The sequence below is a fragment of the Cyanistes caeruleus genome, unplaced genomic scaffold (assembly GCF_971803275.1).
Source record: "Cyanistes caeruleus unplaced genomic scaffold, bCyaCae1.hap1.1 HAP1_SCAFFOLD_65, whole genome shotgun sequence".
NCBI lineage: Eukaryota > Metazoa > Chordata > Aves > Passeriformes > Paridae > Cyanistes > Cyanistes caeruleus.
In genome coordinates this window covers 33489-52757 of record NW_028255884.1, presented here as the reverse complement: position 1 = coordinate 52757, position 19269 = coordinate 33489, and the positions used below count along the sequence as shown (strand labels likewise).

Here is a 19269-nt window from a genome sequence, read left to right as displayed (position 1 = left end):
TACAAAACTGACAAGCGGGTAAAACCATTACAACTCATGGGGGGAATAACATCAGGAACAAACCATTTAAATTAATAACCTGAACAAAATAAACGGACGGCAACATCTCCCCCTTTCTTTTTTAGTAAGAGGAGGTTGCATCTGCAGGAGGTGCAGAGGGCTCAGGGAACCAGTCCTTAAGGGAGGGAGAGGGTGGAGGCGAGGAGGAAGGAGAGGGAGCACCAACAAAATTAACTTGGGGAGGAGGAGATACAAGGTGGAGAACGGATTGAATTAAACATCTTCTCAAAATGGCGAACGCAACTAAAACTATAAAAATGATAAAAACAATCCATAAAACAGTTTTCAGAACGGATGAGAGCCATCCGGACAGTCCCCAGTTAGAAAAGATGTTGGTGGCCCAGTCTTCATGTTCTTGTTTTATCTGGTGGACCATGCCTCTCATCTGTTCGATGGTCTGGCGAATGGAGGGACTTTTTGACGTTAAGTTCATGCAGCAAAGCCCCTCAAATTCCCTGCAGTCGTGGTTGTGCAGGAGCAGCAGGTAGTCTATGGCCGCCCAATTTTGGAGGGTGGCTTGCCTGGTGATTTCCTCGTCTTTGAGGAGGTCGCTTAGTGCAGCTGACGTTAAATTTGCTTGCTTTACTACCCAACACTCGAATCGGCCTAATTCTCCAAGCGCTTGAGCAGCGGCCAACCAGGGCAGAAAAACATACACTGCTACCCGTTTTAGTTTACTCCAATGGAAAATTTCCGAGTCGCAGTCTGGGTCTAAGTCGTCCAGGCTGCGCTTCTTGATAGCCGAATTATTCTTTTGGCTCCAATTTTCGATTTGGGTCGTGTTGGGTGAAAACAAGGACAGCCGGCCCAGTGTGCACGGCCCTCCGAGAAGGCGAGAGGGGATGCCTGCCCATGCCCGATCTCCACAGATGAGAAATAAACCTTTGGGCAACTGAAGAGGGGTAGGGTTAAGGGTTGAGGGCATCTTCACGTGGGCAATGTTTTGGCACCATTTGGCTGCCTGAAATTGCTTGTTCACTTGCACCACTTTGGGATAGGGGGCAGGGTTAGAAGGGTAGTAACGAAAATGAACGCAGAATGATGCCGGGGAGGAATCCAAAAGGTCGAATTCTTGGGGCTCAACGGTCGCCTTCTCCAGCGTGGCTTGCCAGTCTCTCCAGAGGAGGAGGGGGTTCTTCGCTGGCCTTCTGATCTTATACATCGGCGCCGAGCGGACGACACGTTGAGCCGGCCTTCCCCGGTTGGCGTCATGGAGCAGGGTAACAAGGGAGTCGGGAAACTCCTCAGGCTTCAAAGGGATCCCCACCAGGCATGTTGACATTGGGTTTCCTGCTGCTCCGGTGGAGAGGCACAGCTCGTCACGCTGCAGGGACTTCGCCAACATGACCCACACGTTTTGCTTTGGCTGAGGCACGATCCACCCTTCCATCTGGGCCACTACTAACATCACACCGAAGATGATCTCGGCGACGCTTGGGGCTGTCATGTCTTCAGGGATGGCTCTCTCTAAAACAAAGCAAACACAAAACATAACTCAACTGAAAAGAGGAATCTTCAAAATAAAGATTTGGGGTTTTTCTCCTCCTCCTCTTTGGGGGGTCCGGAGATGACCTATTCGGACGGGACAGCACCCTCATATTGATCTGGCGGCCTGCTTGGATGTTTTGGGACGTACGGTTTCACCCACTTTTGTGGGATCCACCGCAGTCCTTGGGGCGAGGAAACGCAAGCGTATCCCCGTCCCCAGGTCACCAGATCGAAGGGACCCATAATTCGTTGGGTCTCGGGGTCTCGGACCAGCACTGGAGGGCGCTGCTGCAACTTGTAGCTGTCGGCGGATGTAAAATGCCGGGCCACTGGAGGGTTAGGATCACTGTCTGAGCAGTTTAAGAAGTTTAGGGTGTAAAGGGCCTTGCACAACCGTTCTTGTGGGGTGCAGCCCTTCACTGTCTCCTTTTGATGGACGAGGACGTGCTTGAGCGATTGATGGGCTCGCTCAACAATCGCTTGGCCTGTGGGGGAGTGTGGGATGCCTCTCTTGTGTGTCACTCCCCACTCTTGCAGGAAATCCTCCAATTTCCTGGAGGTATAAGCTGGGCCATTGTCCGTTTTGATCTCTTTGGGGACCCCCAGCACAGAGAAAGCCTGCATGAGGTGTTTACATACATGCTCGGCTTTCTCCCCTGTGTGGGCAGAGGCATAGATAGCACCTGAGAAGGTATCAATGGAAAGGTGCACATAGCGGAACCTGCCGAATTCCGGGACGTGTGTGACATCCATTTGCCACACCTCACAGCTCCCCAGGCCTCTGGGGTTGACCCCAGCTCCCAGAGAGGGCATTGCAGTGGACTGACAGTGTGGGCATGTGGCCACGATGGCTCTGGCTTGATCTCGCCTCAGGTGGAATTGGCGGACCAGCCCAGGCACGTTCTGGTGGAACATCTGATGACTCAGCTTGGCTTGCTGGAATACATCAGGGAGCTGAGCCATAGTGGCAGGAGTAGCGAGGGAATCAGCTCTTTCGTTTCCCTCGGCTACCGGGCCAGGGAGTTCAGTGTGCGACCTCACGTGCATCACGAAAAATGGCTGCTTTCGGTGGGAAACGGTAAAGATTAACTTGGAAAGCAGCTCAAACAGCTGCGGATTGGAGACTTCCTTTAGGGCGGCATTCTCTGCCCTAGCTACCACCCCAGCAACATATGCCGAATCTGTAACCAAATTAAATGGTTCGGGAAATCTCTCAAAAGCTCTGACGACAGCATCCAACTCAGCGACCTGTGGAGATCCCTCCACATACTTAACATCCGCTTCCCACCGCTGAGTTTGAGGATCCACCCAAGTCACAACTGACTTGTGGGATGCTCCAGATGCGTCAGTGAAAACTGTCAGGGCCTTGAGGGGTTTTCGACTCCGAATTGAACTTGGAATGATGTTAAATTTAGCATTGAAGAATTTGTGTGCTGGGGCGTGGACTGAAACTTGTCCACTGTAGCTATCAAAAGCGATTTGGAGAGCCTCGTTCTCCTGCAGCAGCTGTTCAAACATCTCCTTTGTCAGCTTATCCGGGGACGCCCTGTCCCGAGACAAGCTGACAGGCACCCGTACACACGCAAAGTCGCACCCTGCCATCTCCCTGAGCCTGGCTCTAGCTTTCCTGACAAGCTGAGCCACCAGCTCTTGTGGCCGGGTGATACTCTTGGATCATTGATGGCTCAGGAATACCCACTCTATGATCAAGAGTGGGTCCCTTGAGCCTTGATCCCACTGAAAGATAAGCCCACACAGGTGCGGCAACCTTCCCAGAATGATGTACTCAAACGGCAGGGTCGGCTCATATCGATGTGCCTGCCTTTCCATTAAAGCAATTTGTGCCTTCCTCAGTGCTTCCTTCGCCTCTGGAGTCAGGGTCCTAGGAGAACTAAGCTCCTTCTCCCCCTTCAAAAGCATGAAGAGGGGGGCTAGGTCTTCGGTGGTGAGGCCCAGCCAAGGCCTGACCCAGTTTAAGGTCCCGCACAGGGAGTGAAGGTCTGCCAGAGTCTTTGGATTACTGTTGATAGCCAATTGTTGAGGAACAATGGTCCTCTCAGTAATCCTTAGTCCCAGATACTTCCAGGGTGGCATCCTTTGAACCTTGTCTGCCTGGAGCTGGAAACCTGCAGATGTTAGAACTCTAACCACTAGGTCAAGTGATTGAGTAAGCATATCGTCATGGGGGGCGCACACTAGGACATCATCCATATAGTGATAGATGATGACCTCCCCCATTTTGGCGCGAACGGGAGACAGCAACGAAGAGACATACCACTGGCAGATGGTCGGCGAATTTTTCATTCCTTGGGGTAACACTCGCCAGTGGTATCTCTTCATTGGGGCTTCTCGGTTAAGAGTGGGCACCGAGAAGGCAAACCGTGGGGCATCGTCAGGGTGTAGGGGAATTTGAAAAAAGCAATCTTTGATATCAATCACTGCCAATTTCCAATTTCGGGGGAGCATGGTAGGGGTAGGCATCCCTGGTTGAAGGGGTCCCATGTCCACAATGACCTTATTGATTTCACGAAGATCGTGAAGGAGCCGCCACTTATCCTTCCCCGGCTTACGAATAACAAAAACCGGGGAATTCCAAGGGCTTGTGGTTTCTACTATATTTCCCTTATTAAGTTGCTCCTCCACGAGTTCGTTGAGCGCCTTTAATTTATCTTTTCTTAGCAGCCACTGGTCAATCCAGACCGCTGTATCAGTTGTCCAATCTAATTTCTGGAAAGGGCGCTCTATAGTGGCTGCCTCTAAAAATCCCGAGGGGTTTTCGGGATCTCGATTTTAACCCCCCACTGGGACATGAGATCTCTTCCCCACAAGGGAACCTGATAGTCAGCAACAAATGGGCGTAAATTTGCCAATTGCCCATCCGGCCCCGCAATTTGCACCACGCTCTTTGAAATTCTTGCCAATTGGGTACCCCCTATGCCCTGTATCTTGCCTGCCACGGGTTGCAACTCCCAATGTGACGGCCATCTCCTTTCAGGGATGATCGTCACATCCGCTCCCGTGTCAAGCAGTCCTTTCATCTGAAAGGATTCTGCACCCTGCTTGACGCTGCAGTCTAGAATGGGCTTTTCCTCACCCACCACTTCTGCCCAGTAGACGCCTGGTGCGTGGTCATCTACTGGGACCTGCTCAGGTATTGGTATAAATTGGGCAATGATTTGCCCCTTGGGCAAAAAGAAGGGTGGATGAGTGCAGCGCGCCAGGAGAATGAGGTTCTCCGGACCACCCGAAAAGGTGATCGGCGAAATCTCAATCTCCGGGGGTGTGTGCTTGGTGTCCCCGATGGCGATGCACTTACTGTCACGTCCGGTGTCCATTGTCTTTCTCTCCAGTGGGTCCACAGCTACTACCGTCCAGCGCTGGGACCGGAAGAGGATGTCCTGTGTTGTTACTAAGTGTCTCGTCCTGTGAATAGGCCATGTCCGGCTTTCGTTCCCCCCCGCCTCTGCGATACCTGCCCCATTTGTTGCTTCGCGCGGGGCAAGTTCGCGCCGCGCTCCTAGTTTTTTTTATTAAAAACTCCCTCTCCCCCTTTTCCCCCCATGTTGCCCCTCGCAGGTCCAGGGCAGGGAAGTACAGCAAGACAATCCCGGGCCATGTGTCCCAGCTGTCCACAGCGGTAACACTGCAGAGGCCTTCCAGTTGGTGGTGGTAGTTGGCCTGGTGGGTGCTGGGTCACTGCAGCTGTTGGTAGTCTCCTGGCCGCTTGCGGTGGTGGTGGCACCCTGGACGCCCCCATTAACGGGACCTTCTTTTCGCAGGCGTCAATGAGGTCATCCAAGGTTGGCGGCGGATACATTGGCAGGCTAAAAATGACTTGCTTACAAATATCATTACAATTAGCTTTGGCCATTTCTAGAATTAGCTGCTCTTGCATCTCTGGTTTATCAACCTGCCTCTCAATTTGCTCCTGCAGGCGGTTGATAAAGATGTTAAAGGGTTCATTGGGGGATTGTTTAATGTTAGAAAAATTCGTGAGGGGTTCCCCCCCCGGCAAGATGTTAAACGCCTTCTCAGCGGCCTCTGTTATTTTGATTAGGACAGACCGGGGTAAGACCCTGGCCTGTTCTTCTGGCTTTCCCCAATTCCCTTCACCGCACAGGTGATCTATTGAGAGGGGGTTTTCGTCCGCGTCAACCACGGTCTCCTCGCTGCGCAGCAGCTCAGGAAGGATGGCCTCCAACGATTTCTTCCACCTCTGTTTCCACAACCTATAGTCAGCTGGGGAAAGGAGGCAGGCAAACAACTCTTTTAAATCGTGGGGGACCATCTCGTTCGCGGAGAAGGTGGCCTTTAACAAGCCTTTAAAATATTCACTTCTCTTGCCGAACTCCTTCTGAGCCTTGCACAGCTCCCTCTTTGTCTGGAAGGAGAAGGGTTCCCATTCTCGGTACCTCCCCCCCCTTCCTCTAAAACTAACCGGTGCGGCAAAGGGAATTATAACCTGTTCCGGGTTCTGGTCCTCAGGCTTGTCACTTCCGGTTCCCGAAGCGTGGGAACTGGTAGGAGGGGCGTGGGAACCAGAAGGGGAGGCGTGGGAACCGGGAGGAGGGGCGTGGGAACCAGAAGCCGGAAGAGGCGGGGCTGGAGGACTGACTGAGAGGGAGGGTTGGAGGGAGGAGCGGCGGCCGGAAGGGGTGGAGTTTTGGGTGGTAACACTTTGGGGACATGCCCCCGAGGAGGAGGAACCACCCAAGGGGAAGTGGGAGGAGTCAGGGTAGGATCGAAGGGAGGGGCTAGGGAGGAAGGGGTTGGTCATTGAGGGAAGAAAGGGGTTCTGGGAAGAAGGAGCACAAGGGAGGGGGTCCGACCATGCGGTCCCCACCATCTTGTGCCCCTTGGGGGCCATTTTGAGGGTCAGGCAGGGCACTGGGAGACATAGGAGAACACTGGGGATAAGGGAAAATAGGGGATCCAGGGTTCTGGGAAAGTAACTGGGGATCATTAGCTTTATTAAACTGGGGATTTACAACTTGGAAAGGGGATAACTTTGGATGGACAACTGGGGATGTAGGGGAATGCGTAAGAGCTCCGACAGCTTGGCCAGGGCTACCGGGGCAAGGGTTCTGAGGGAGGCTTGGGGAGCCAGGGAGACTGCTGCCGACTTCGGAGCCCTGCGTTCTACGGGTTGCTCCGCAGGTCTCCCCCAACTTAGGAACAAGGGATGAGGAACATGGGGATGGGGAAACTGGGGAAACTGAAGAAACTGGGGAAGGCTGCGTTGGCTGCCTCTGCATCCCCCTTTTTTCAATCAAGGCAGTCCGGATTAAAACAAAAAGTGGGATTAATTTGGCGGCTGTTTTGTCCCCCTGAACAACTAAAGCCGTTAATTTAGACCCGACAGAATTCCAAAATGACACCGAGCTAACATTTTCAGGGGACACATGGGGAAAATGCAGGAACAGCCAACGTACCAGCCTTTTAACCAACCCACGTGAAAACTTATGATTCCCACCCTCAAGGATTCCCACAACTTGGAGAAAAATCCCCCTCTGCGGAGCCGACAATCGCACACCCATCTCTCACACCCCCGGCTCCGCAGTCTCACCACCCCCCAATGGCAAACTAAAACTTAAAGAACTAAAAATAAGGGTTTGGAACCGAACCACACACCTCCCCCCAGGGGAGTCACACCAGACACAAAAGGGCTCACACACAAGCCCCCCCGCCCCCCCCCCCGCCTTTTTCCCCCACCGGGAAAAACTTACCGGGTCCAGACACTGGCCGTGGGAGATGTCCAAAGCCCCAGGAGCGGTCCCTTGTGCGCTGAGAGATTGTCGCCCCATTCCCCGGGAGCGCTGCCGGACAAAAACCGGCCTGCTGCAACCGAGGTAGCTGCCGCCCAAAAGTCTTTATAAATCCACAAGGACACGACTGCTCCGGGGGTCTCCACGGGCTGTAGAGGCCCCACGTTGGGCGCCAGCTGACGCTGCCCGCCGCGGCCCTTCACACCTGGGCTAGCTCTGCTCACTGACCGCTGGCGGCGCCAGGAGTGGGGAACGGTCTGGGAGCTGTTTTCCCCAGACCGAACCTTCAGAGCCTCTCCGCCACTCAAGGCTCTGCGGGTCTTGGCGTCGTGGGCTTCAGTGAGATGGAGGAGACCCAGAGTCCAAGCAGCTTTCCAGGAACAGGATTTATTGAGGGAAAGGAGCGGTGACAGGATGAGAGCCGGAAAGGCACACGAGGACCCAAGGACTCTGAGCCCTGAGCACGCCTGTGCTCTCCAATTTAAAGAGGGGAGGATACAAACCAAGGACCAATGGGAATACAGTATGGGAGGAGTCGGGAGGAGGGTTCACAATACTAGGAGCCAATAGGGGTAACATTTGTGAGGGGCGGCAGTTGCAAAGCCAATGGGGCTTTGAGTAGGGGATGAAAGGCAGGAAACTTGCTGGAACAAAGGGTTGGGTTTACATTGAATGACAGGGACCAGGGGCAGGCTAAAGGTGATAGACAAGGAAGGTTCAGGAAAAAGGGGAGGGGTTTACAAAAACTGACAGGAGGGCAAAACCATTACAGAATCATAGGGGCATAACAACAGGAGCAAACCATTCACTTAATAATCAGAACAAAATAAACACACTGCAACAAGCACTGACTGAGCCAACTCGTCCAACCCATCCAACTTCAAGCTATCCAGATTTTGAAAACTGGAAGTCAGGAGAAAAGAGAGGGACAAAGATCCACAATCAGCCTTGGATCCAGCGCCATCGCAGCTGCTGTGAGCTCCAGGGCCGTGACACATGTCAGTGTCACACCCGTGTCACAGCCTCACCTGCTCTGCTCCCTCTCCCAGCTGGGGTTTTTGGGGTGCCAGGGGCTTGGCAGCCACTTTGGGACTGGAGCAGAGGCTGCAGTGGCTGGGCTGGGGCAGTGACCGCCCCACACAGGCAGAACTTGCTCTGCCCCCAAACACACCCTGGAGATGTCTGGGGCCATTCATCATTTCTCTGCTCTCCAGCGCTGAGGCAACGCACTCTGGCTACAGCTCTGAGCTTGTGCCCATGGCAACCAGCCCTGGCAATGGGGCTCCATGGAGCTGCTCTCAGGAGCCCCCAAAGAGCTGGGGAGTGCCCCAAAACCTCCTTAGAAATGTGAGATACCTTAAAATCTCTTTGGGAACATCCAAATATCCAAAACTCACTAACGGGTTTCCCCTCCATTCATCATCCCCAAACTTTGGCTGTCTCATTGCAGACCCCACCCCACCTCCCCAATCCCAACCCCAACCCATCCCATCCCTGCTGGACATCAAGACCCCCCTCCCAAGCTCTATTTCCCCCATTTCACACCTCCCAAACTCCATCCCACCCATCCTGCCCCACCCAATGCCCATCTCACCCCTACTGATTTGCATCCCACTTCACCCAATCCCCTTCCAACCCCATTCCACCTGATGCCTTCAGAAGGCTGACCTAGAACAGAGGCTGGACAGAGTTAAGAATGAAGTTTATTAAAAGAATTTAAATACACCTTGGGCAGTACAAGAGCCAGGCCTACACCCAAGATGGACCAAAAATGGTCAGAAAAATGGACAAGTCTCACATTTTTAGAAGTTTAGGTCCATCTGGATATTGCAATCTGTTCACTGTCCAATTACAGCTTCAGCTGTCATGGGGTAGCTTTACCTTTAAGACAGCTTGGAGGGAGAGGAAGTTGAAGCTGCTGGTGGCTGATGGGAGTTTTTCCCTCCTGACCAATTATCGGTCATTTTCAAGAATTGACAGCAGATCTGACCATTAAAAAGTGAATTCAACTTGTAAACACCCCCTTAAGAAGTACAGACAGAATTCTCTTGTTCTCTTTGGTTTCCGGCTTCGGACAAGGTAGCAGGCTCTGTCTCGGCCTCCTCCCCCCCTCTCCAGGCCTACAAGGCCGCAGGGTGGGGGGGGGGGGGGAGGGAGAAGAGAAGCAGCGCTGGCCAGCCGAGCTTGGTTTTCAGTTTTTGCTGCTAGACTGAAACTTAACACCATGAACTCTTGCAGTTTTCCTAAAGCTTTTAATTCTTTTACTACCTGGATAAACATACAGATTACTCCTTTTCTCAGAAAGACAGAGAGAGAGACAATCAACATAGAGGAGACATCATAGAACCACCAAAAACAGTGAAGAAAAGAGTTAAGTTTAAATAAGAAAGAGAGAATAAGGAGATGCTTTACAGCTGAAATATCTTTCTGTTAAAGCTATGGAGATGGACAATAATAGTATAAAAAGACTCCTTTAATTCATGATAAGAGTATTAGGAGGAATGAGATATTCAAAGTGTAACTTTTGAGCAGAAGAGAGAGAGAGAGTACTTGTGATACTGTGAGTTGCTGGAATTGAGTTGAGTGAAGATTTTGAAGCTTTGGGGGCAAAGAGAAAACTGTTTTCCAGGAAGGCTCACAGAGACAAATGAAGAAGACTTCTGCCTTTGAATAACTTATCCTTAAAAATAAGATTCCTAAACTCTGTGACCCATACACACCTTGGAGATGTGAAATGGGAGGAGAAGATCTAATGACAGATTTCCGGGCAGCTGGCATTAGAGAAATAGAAAACTATGATGAAAAATAGTTTTCTCGTGAGAAACTCCGTAAGCTAACAGAAAGAGACTTCTGTTTCTCTACAAAGACTGATGAAAGACTGTAGCAAGAACTAAGACTGTTTTTAACCACCAGAATCCTAAAGTTATTTGTCTCTATGTTGTCATGTGTATAGAGAAATGGTTAAGATGTGAAAGATAAAGGGGTTTTCTGAAAGTTTATTCTGATATTCTTATTCTTGTAGTTTGTTAATAAACTGTCTTTATTCCTTTTAAGTCTTAAGCCTGTTTTGCTCTTGTTCTAATCCATATCTCACAACAAGAAATAAGTAGGTTTTTTTAGTTACTGGTTTAAAACCACGACAATGATGAAGTCACATCCTTCTTGTTTTCTCTCTTCAGTCCACCCTTGTTTATGCTTCTGGGCCTGAAACTTCTAACGACTGTCCTTGGTATCAAGCTAGAAAAGGAATTGTTTTGTCTACCTACTCTGTGAAGAGAGCTCACTAACACTTAATGGGAAGTTCCAAACTGTAAACCCAGGCAGTGCAGGAATATGAAAGATGAAAGCTAAAACTTAAGGCAACACACCCTGAGGGGCTGTAGAATCCAGGAATTCTGGGTGGGAATGAGTAGAATTCAGTGGCATTGAGTGCTTTTGAGGTGACAGATAGAACCCTCTCATCTCTTTGAGTGACAAGAAATGAAGAAAACTACAACAGATAGCACCACAATCCCCAAGTCTTCCCAAGTATCTCTTTTAATCCCAGATTCCCTTAAAGCAGTAGAAAGTGAGGCTTTAGATGCCTTTGATGAATTTGCAGACTTTTACCCCAGTTTTGTCTGTTTTAAAGGGATGAAAATGAATCAAAAGATAGAACCAAAATAAAATGGCCACCAGCCCAGTGTGTTCCCAACACAGATCACTGGGAATGTGGGTCATCAGGGCTCTGCCCAACGTGGGTCCTCTGATCGGGGATGGAGCCAGGGAAGCGCACGAAGCTCTTCTTGCACTTGGGGCACTCACAGGGCTTCCCTTACCGGTGCCTCTGTTGGTGTTGGGTCAAGGCAGAGCTCCTGGAGAAGCTCTTCCCACACTGGGGACACTCGTAGGGCCTCTCCCCAGTGTGGATGCGCCGGTGGTTGATGAGGTTGGAGTTGTGCCTGAAGCCCTCCCCACAGTCAGGGCAGCGGAAGGGCCTCTCATCCGTGTGAATCCGCTGGTGCACGAGGAGATTGGAGCTGGTCTGAAAGCTCTTCCCACACTCGGAGCACTCGTAGGGCCTCTCCCCAGTGTGGATCATCTGGTGGATGGTCAGTTGGTACCTCCATCTGAAGGTCATCTCACATTCCCCACACTCATAGGGACGTTCCCCAGTGTGGATCCTCTGGTGGAGGATCAGGCTGTTGCTGTGGCTGAAGCTCTTCCCACATTCCCCACACTCATAGGGCCTCTCCCCAGTGTGGATGCGCCGGTGGGTGATGAGGTTGGAGTTGTGCTTGAAGCCCTCCCCACAGTCAGGGCAGTGGAAGGGCCTCTCATCCGTGTGAATCCGCTGGTGTACAAGGAGAGTGGAGCTCCTCTGAAACCTCTTCCCACACTCAGGACACTCATAGGGCCTCTCCCCAGTGTGGATGCGCTGGTGATGGATGAGTTGGGAGTTGCAGCTGACGCCCTTCCCACATTGCCCACACTTGTAGGGCCATTCCCCAGTGTGGATCATCTGGTGGCGGATGAGGGTTTTCCTCTGGCTGAGGCTCTTCCCACACTCCAAGCACTTGTAGGGCTTCTCCCTATCCTGAAGCTGCTCATGGACCACCAGCTCAGAGCCCTGGCTGGATCTCCGGCCGCCTTCCCAGCACAGGGTGGGTCTTTCCTTTTCAGAGCACCCTGGGCTGGGTTTGGAGCCCCTCCTCCTGCGGGATCTCTGGGGATTTTCCTCCCCGTTGGATTCCTGCACTGTGGAGCTGCTCACAGTGGCCTCTTCCATGAGGTTCTGCCGTGGGGATTTGTCCTCCCTGGTCTCCATCCTCAGCTCCTTGTCTGGGGGAGGAAGGACAAGGAGAGGATGGGATTTGCCTCCATGCCTGAGGGAAGGGGAAGGAGATCCCCCCCAGTGCATCCCCGGCAGGACGGCGTCAGCAGCGGGGTTGTCCTGCAGCCGGGGGCCAGGCTGGGCTGGGAGATGGAGCAGGAGAGAGGGGGAAAGGGGCACTGACTTCCTCCTCACCTGCCTGAGTGTCCTGGGGCATCTTCCTCTTCCTCGCAGCCTCCTTCTCCATCCAGTCTAGGTTTGGGAATGGGAAATCCTGGTTTGGGGAAAATACAATTCATGAGCACACTGGGTTAGGAGGTTCCTCCTGCCCAAGTCCATCTCTAGAAGTCACCAGCCATCTGGTGCCCATATAAACCTCCCAAACACCAATATTCAGCTCTGAAAATGCCTCCCAGGACTTTCCCATCTCTGGTCTCTCCCCTTTGCTGTTCATGGGTTCCCCCCTGTCCCAGCTGCTGGGGGTCACGCTTGCCCTGGGGGTCCCCAGTCTACTTGGTCCCTGCCCTGCCCACTCTTTTGAGAAGGCCAGGAATCCAAAAAGTTTCTCCCATTTCTATCTCAACATTTAGGGATGCTGGAGGTTTTTGGGGTCCTAGGGTCCCTTGTCCCCTTATTCTCTGCTTGGGGATGCAGATGGTCCAAGGAATCCCCCCTGCCCCTCTCCAGGCTGTTGAGGGTCCTGTGAATCACAGCTCTCCCCCTCTCAGGGATCCCAAATTTGGGGTCCTGGGGGACACAGGGCTTTGCTCCTCCAGGCTGCTTCTGCCAGCAGCTGCCACCAGGACCTCCCAGTGTCCCCCCAAGGTGCATTTTCCACTCAGCTTTTTAGTTCTTCATTCTTCAAACATCACCCACGAAAAAACCCAACCCAGGAACCCTCCAGGTTATCTGGGCCAAGCTCCCCCTCTCCTGTCATTTCTGGGATGGGGGGTGATGATCCCACGGTTGGGGGGCTGTGAATTCAGGGAGTGCTCAACCTCGTGCTTCCTCCTCCTTTCTATGATCTTCCTTTGTCCCTCCTCTTCCATCCCTCCTCATCCGCCTCCTCCCTAACCCCACCTCGTGCTCCTACTTCCATCCCCTCTCACTCTCCTTCTTCATCCCTCCTCTTCCATCCCTCCTCCTCCTCCCCCAGGAGCAGTGACACCCTCGGTGCCCCGTTCCCAAACCCCTCACAGCCCACGGCAGGAGCGGGGATGGAGCCGGGACAGGTCGGGATGGGCAGCGCGGGGCTCTCCGCTGCTCCCACCCGCTGGGGATGGGGGAACCCGGCCCGGGGAAAAGGAGAGGGAAACTGGGAAAATTGGGGGCTGCAGATCCAACCTGGGGCTGGCTGGGGACCCTGGCTGGGGACTGCCAGCCCTTGGGGCTCCTCTGGGGAGATGTGGGAGGGGGGAACACAGAGAGGGCTGGGGGATCCCAGGAGTGGCAGCACTGGCAGGGACTCGTTTGGACTGGGGTAACTGGAACCCTACTGGGGCAACTGGGAATCCTTGGGAATGAGCACAAGCATGCTGAGGGCAACTGGGATATACTGGGAATGTCTGTGACCATCCTGGGGAAATTGAAATCATGCTGGGAACAACGGGAACCATGCTGGGGACAACTGGGAACAACTGGGATTGACTGGGTCTGCACCAGGGGCAACTGGGCATGACTGGAACCATGCTGGGAGGGTCTGGGATCATCTGGGGAGGGACTGCAACTATACTGGGATTAAACTGGGTGCAACTGGAATCACACTGGGAGGAACAGGGAGCAACTGGAACCATGCTGAGGTCCTACTGGGATCACAGTGGGAGCAGCTGGGCCATGGTGGGCAAGACTGGGACCATACTGGCAGCAACTGGGACTGCACTCAGGGTGACTGGGAGTGACTAGGAGCAACTGGGATCACATTGGAAGCACCCAAGGAGTGACTAGGAGCAACTGGGATAGACTGGGAGAGACTGAAACCACAGTGCAGGTAAATGGGAGCAACTGGAACCATGCTGGATAATCCTGGGAGCAGCTGTGCCCATGCTGGGGTCATACTGGGATCCTACTGGAACAAGCTGGGATCATACTGGGAGTGACTGCAAAGGGGCTGGCTGGGACTGGAACCATGCTGGAGGTGACTGGGAGCAACTGGGCCCATCCTGGGAGTGACAGGGAGTCACTCTGGCCATGACTGGAATCATACTGGGAGGATCTGGGAGTGACTGGAACCATACTGGGAGTGACTGCGATTGTAGTGGGAGTGACTGGGATCATCCTGGAAGTGACTGGAACCATACTGGGAGTGACAATGGCTCCTACAGGGATAGCACTGGGAACCACTGGGATTACAGTGGGTGCGAATTGAACCTGACTGGGGGTTACTGGGAGCTACTGGGCCCATGCTGGGAGGAAAATGTGGACACATTGGGAGCAACTGGGATCAACTGGAAGGTACTGGAACCATGCTGAGGGAACTGAGACCACAACTGGAATCATACTGGGAGGAAGTGGGAAAGAGTGGGATCATTCTGAGGTAACCAGAACCTTACTGGGGCAACTGGGATATACTGGGAGTGTCTGTGACCACACTGGGAGCAGCTGGAATAGTGGTGGGGGCAACTGGGAGTGAGTGGGACCATGCTGAGATGGACTGGGACTATTCCAGGGACAACTGGGATCACACTGGTAGGAACTGGGAAGAATTGCAACTATTCTGGGATCATACTCAACTGGGATCATACTGGGATCACAGTGGGAGCAGCTGGGTCCCTGCTGGCTGAGACTGGGATCCCACTGAGGGTGACTGGAATCATACTGGGATTGACTGGGAGTGGCTGGGAACAACTGGAATCATGCTGAGAGCAACTGGGAGGAGCTGGGAATGACTGGGAGCGTGCTGGGGCTGACTGGGATATACTGGGAGAGACAGGGAGTCCCAGAGATCACACTGGAGGCTACTGGGGTCACACTGGCACTGACAGGGAGCAACTGGGGGCCACTGGCCTCATACTGGGAGTGACTGGGATCAGACTGGGAGTGTCTGAGATCAGACTGGGAGTGTGAAGGAAACTGTGAGGGAAAAAATGGGAAAAAAACCAAGATAAATTCAAGGAAAATATAAGAGAAAAATCAGGGAAAAGAAAAAAAAAAAACCAAAAAAAAACCCAAACAACAAAACAGGTAGAAATAAAAAAAAAAAAGATGGGGGGGAAAAAGCACGGAAAACATTGGGAAAAATTTGAGAGAAAATTGGGGAAAACCAGGAAAAATCTGGGAAAAAAAAAATACCTCAAGAAAAAATTGGGGAAAAAAATCAGGAAAGTGGAAAAAAACTGGGAAAAATCAGTAAAAATCAGAAAAAATAGGGAAGAAATCAGGAAAAAATAGGAAAAGAAGGAAAAATCAGGAAAAAAACAGGAAAAAATTGGGGGAAAAATGGGGAAAATCAGGAATAAAACTGGGAAAGGATTGGGAAAAATCGGGGAAACTAAGGAAAAGAAAGAGAAATAAAATCTGGAAAAAATGGGGAAAAAAATGCAAAAAAACCAGGAAAAATCAGGGAAATTTGAGAATAAATTGGGAGAAAAGTAGGAAAAATTTGGGAAAAGAATAGGGAAAAATCAGGAAAAATTAGGAAAGGCGTGAAAAAAATTGGGAAAAATCAGGGAAAAATATCAGGAAAAAAAAGATTAAAAACCTCGGGAAAAATCCAGAAAAATCATTAAAAAATTGGAAAAAAATTGGAAAAATCAAGGAAGAAATCTGATATATTTGAGAATAAATTGCAAAAAAAGCAGAAAAAAAATTAGAAAAACAATTTATAAAAAAGATAAATCAGGGAAAAATCAGGGAAAAAAATAGGAACAGGATAAAAATTCAGAAAAAAAAAAAAAGAAAAAAATCAGGAAAAAATTGGGGAAAACCAGAAAAATTTGGGAAAGGAAAAGGGAAAAATCAGGGAAAAAACTGAGAAAAAAACTGGAAAAAAATACAAAAACCAAGGAAAATTTTGACCAAAAATTGGGAAAAATTGAAAAAAATCAGAAAAGAAAGAGGAAAAAATCAGGAAAAAAATATCTGAAAAACTCAGGAAAAAATGGGGAAAATAAGGAAAAAAATTATGAAAAAATTGGGAAAATTGAGATGAGTGAGGAAAGAAACCTGGAAAAAATCGGGTAAAATCGCTTAAAAACTTAAGAAATATAGGGAAAAATCAGGGAAAAATTGTGAAAAAATCTGAGAATAATGAGGAAAAAATTGGGAAAAGAAGAGGGAAAAATCAGGAAAAAACTGGGAGAAAAAAATTGGGAAAAAACTGGGAAAAATCATGAAAAGAAAGAGGAAGAAGAGCAGGAAAAATTTGAGAAAAATTAAAAAAAAAAATCAGGAAAACAATGAGGAAAAGAAAACGGGAAAAAAGACCACAACGAAAAATGGGAAAAAACTGGGGAAAAGCCAGGAAATATTTAGGAAAGAAACAGGCAAAAGTCAGAAAAATTAAAGAAAAAATGGGGTAATATTTGGACAAATCAGAGAGAAAAATCAAGAAAAAATGGGGAAAAAAATTTTAAAAATTATGAAAAATGAATGAAAAATCAGGAAAAGAAAAAGTTAATAAAACCTGGAAAAAATCAGGAAAAAAACCCCAGGAAAAAATCAGAATAAAATAATGAAAAATTGAGGGAAAATCAGGGAAAAAACTGGGAAAAATCTGGGAAAAAATTGGGAAAATACAGGAAAAAACAGAAAAATCAGGTAAAAATTTAAGAAGTTACAAAAAAGACGGAAAAACTTGAGAAAAGAAGAGGGAAAAACCAGGCGAAAATCAGGGAAAAAAATCAGGAAAATTTGTGAAAAAACTGGGAAAAAATTGGGAAAACAAGGAGAAAAGCAGGGAAAAAATGGGAAAAATCAGGAAAAATCAGGAAAAAAATGGAAAAAAATAGAAAAAATTGGGAAAAAAATTGGGAAAATTCAGGGAAAAACCGAGGAATACAAAGAGGAAAATTATCTTAAAAAGCTGGGAAAAAACTGGGAAAAAATGAGAAAAATCAGGGGAAAAAACGGATTGAAATCCCTTTATCCCATTTTTCCAAGGAATTTTGGGAATTGCCTACCTGGGAGGTTGTGGAAGAATTTCCAGACCTGGGAATCCGAGAACTGAGGAAAGGTGAAATTGCGGATGAGCTGGTTCGGGTTTTTCGGAAGGCTGATGGCCTGGTCCTCTTACAGCTTCCAGAATGTTCAGATGAGTCCCACGCCTCCTTCCAGCGGGAAATCATGAAAAAATCATGGAAAAATCATGGGAAAGCTGTGATTCAAATTCATGGACTTTTGCCCACAAAACACCCTTTTTTTTCCCGACAAAATTTCAATTTTTTCCCCAAAAATTTTAATTCCTCCCCACCTAAAATATTAATTTTTTTTGATAATTAAATGGGAAGGATTGGGGGAAATGGGGGAAAATAGGATGGAAATGGAGGAAAAATGTGGAAGAGTTGGGGAAAACTAGAAAAAAATGGAGAAAAATGGGGAAAAAGAGAAAAAATGGAGCAAAAGTTGGAAGAAATGGAGAAAAAATGGGATGAAAATGGGAGAAAGTTGTGGGAAATGGAATGGAAATGGAGGGAAAATTGGAAAATTGGAGGAAAAAAAATGAAAGAAAACGGGGATAAAATTCTGGAAAAATAAAACCAGAATAAAAATGAGGAAAAAAATGGGGGAAACTGGGAGAAAAATGGGATAAAATGGGAATAAAAATTGTAAAAATGAAGCAAAAAGGGGGGAAAATTGGAAGAAAATGGGGAAAATAGGAGAGATCATGGGTGAAAAATGGGGTCTATGAAGCAAAAAGAGGGTAAAATGGGGAAACAGGGAAAAAATGGATTACAAATGGGAAAAAAATGGGGAAAACTGAGGAAAACATGGGGAAAAATTGAGTAAAAATGCAGGAAAAAATTGGGAAAAAATCAGAAAAATTGGGAAAAATTGAGGAAAAATGAGTTAAAAAGGGGAAAAATAGAGGCAAAAAGCGGAAACATGGGGGAAAAATGGGGAAAACTAAAAAATAGGATAAAAATGGGGGAAAAATTGTATGAAGTTGGGATAAAAATGGGAAATAATTGAATAAAAATTTGAAAAAATGGGATAAACTGGAGACAAATTGTACTCTAATAGGGAATGCCTGCGAGTGATTTGGTTTATAGTGGGGCACAGAGGAAACTGGAGGCACACGGGGGGAGCAACTGGGCAATGCTGGGAGCAGCCACTGCCGGCACCGGGAGCCCCGAACCCCTTTCCCGGCCATGCCGGACCCACATCCCCCCGGCCCCTTTGCCGGGGCTCTGCCGCCACCGCCACCGGGACTCCCCAAAAACACCTCCCGGGGACCCCCGGGGTGCCCCCGAGGGGCATCTGTGGCTCGGCTCTGGAGCCCTGCCATCCCCAAACATCCCCCCCAAAAACCCCAAAGCCAGGGAGCCCCAGGGTATTTGGGGCGAGCTCCCCCTCCCCGGGCACCTGCGGGATGGGGGGCGATGGTCCCGAAGGAGCTGCAGATGCAGAGAGCGGGGAGCGCAGGTGGAGCCTCCTCTGCCTGCTCCAGCTCTTCCTCCTCCTGCTCCTCCTCTTCCTCCTCCTCTGTCCCTCCTCTTCCTCCTCCTCTGTCCCTGTGCGTGGTTCGGAGCCCTCGGGTGAGCGGGGCCGGGCCGGGACACGATGGGAAAGGGCTGGGTCCCCCACAAACCGAGCTGGGGGCAGCGGAGCTTTGGGGGAACAATGGGAACAGGGCGGGACAGGGGAACAGGGGGAGGTGGGAGCACTGAGGGTCCCCCAGTTCACCCCAGGAGCCCCAAGCCCCGTCCCAGCCCCCCCAGTTCCCCCCGCAGCCCCGGCTGAGGGGGGCTCAGCCCAGGAGCCGCCGTCGTTCGGGGCTCCCCCGACTGCAGGAACGGGAGAGTTCCCGGCTCGGGGAGGCCCCAGCACAGGAGGGGATCTTGTCCCTCTTCCAGGGCCTTTCAGGGTCTTCAGGCCCCTCTCAAGAGGAGTTTTTCTCTTTTTCAGGTTTTTTTGGGGGGGATCCCACCACTACAGGGGTGTTTTTTCCTCCCCATTTTAGGGTGTTTGTGTGGCCGCAGCCCCACA

General features: G+C 50.2%; 1 protein-coding gene and 1 long non-coding RNA gene across 2 annotated transcripts in view; one reads left to right on the top strand and one right to left on the bottom strand.

The window, feature by feature from the left end:
• LOC147647078 (uncharacterized) overlaps positions 1 to 10366 on the top strand; it is an 813449-nt gene extending 803083 nt beyond the window's left edge. The window contains exon 2 of the long non-coding RNA XR_015281640.1: positions 9175 to 10366. This is a non-coding gene — a long non-coding RNA (uncharacterized LOC147647078). The remainder of the gene's footprint in view (positions 1 to 9174) is intronic.
• On the bottom strand, positions 8999 to 18758 carry LOC111944036 (uncharacterized). Its single transcript, XM_086872473.1, has 4 exons — positions 17244 to 18758; positions 12322 to 12400; positions 10452 to 12134; positions 8999 to 9174 (listed from the first exon to the last, which is right to left on the bottom strand). The coding sequence occupies exons 1-3, from the start codon at positions 17406 to 17408 to the stop codon at positions 11128 to 11130; spliced, it is 1251 nt and encodes a 416-aa protein (XP_086728599.1). The 5' UTR covers positions 17409 to 18758; the 3' UTR covers positions 8999 to 9174; positions 10452 to 11127.
• Between the last annotated feature and the right edge of the window lie 511 nt (positions 18759 to 19269).

Bases quoted from the DNA above. Each gene is read 5' to 3' on its own strand.
- LOC111944036 (XM_086872473.1), bottom strand. From the start codon at position 17,408: ATGATTTCCCGCTGGAAGGAGGCGTGGGACTCATCTGAACATTCTGGA. The intron at 12,401-17,243 runs GTAGGCAATTCC...TCCCCAAACCAG, and splicing joins ATTCTTCCACAACCTCCCAG to GATTTCCCATTCCCAAACCT. The intron at 12,135-12,321 runs GTGAGGAGGAAG...TTCCTCCCCCAG, and splicing joins GCCCCAGGACACTCAGGCAG to ACAAGGAGCTGAGGATGGAG.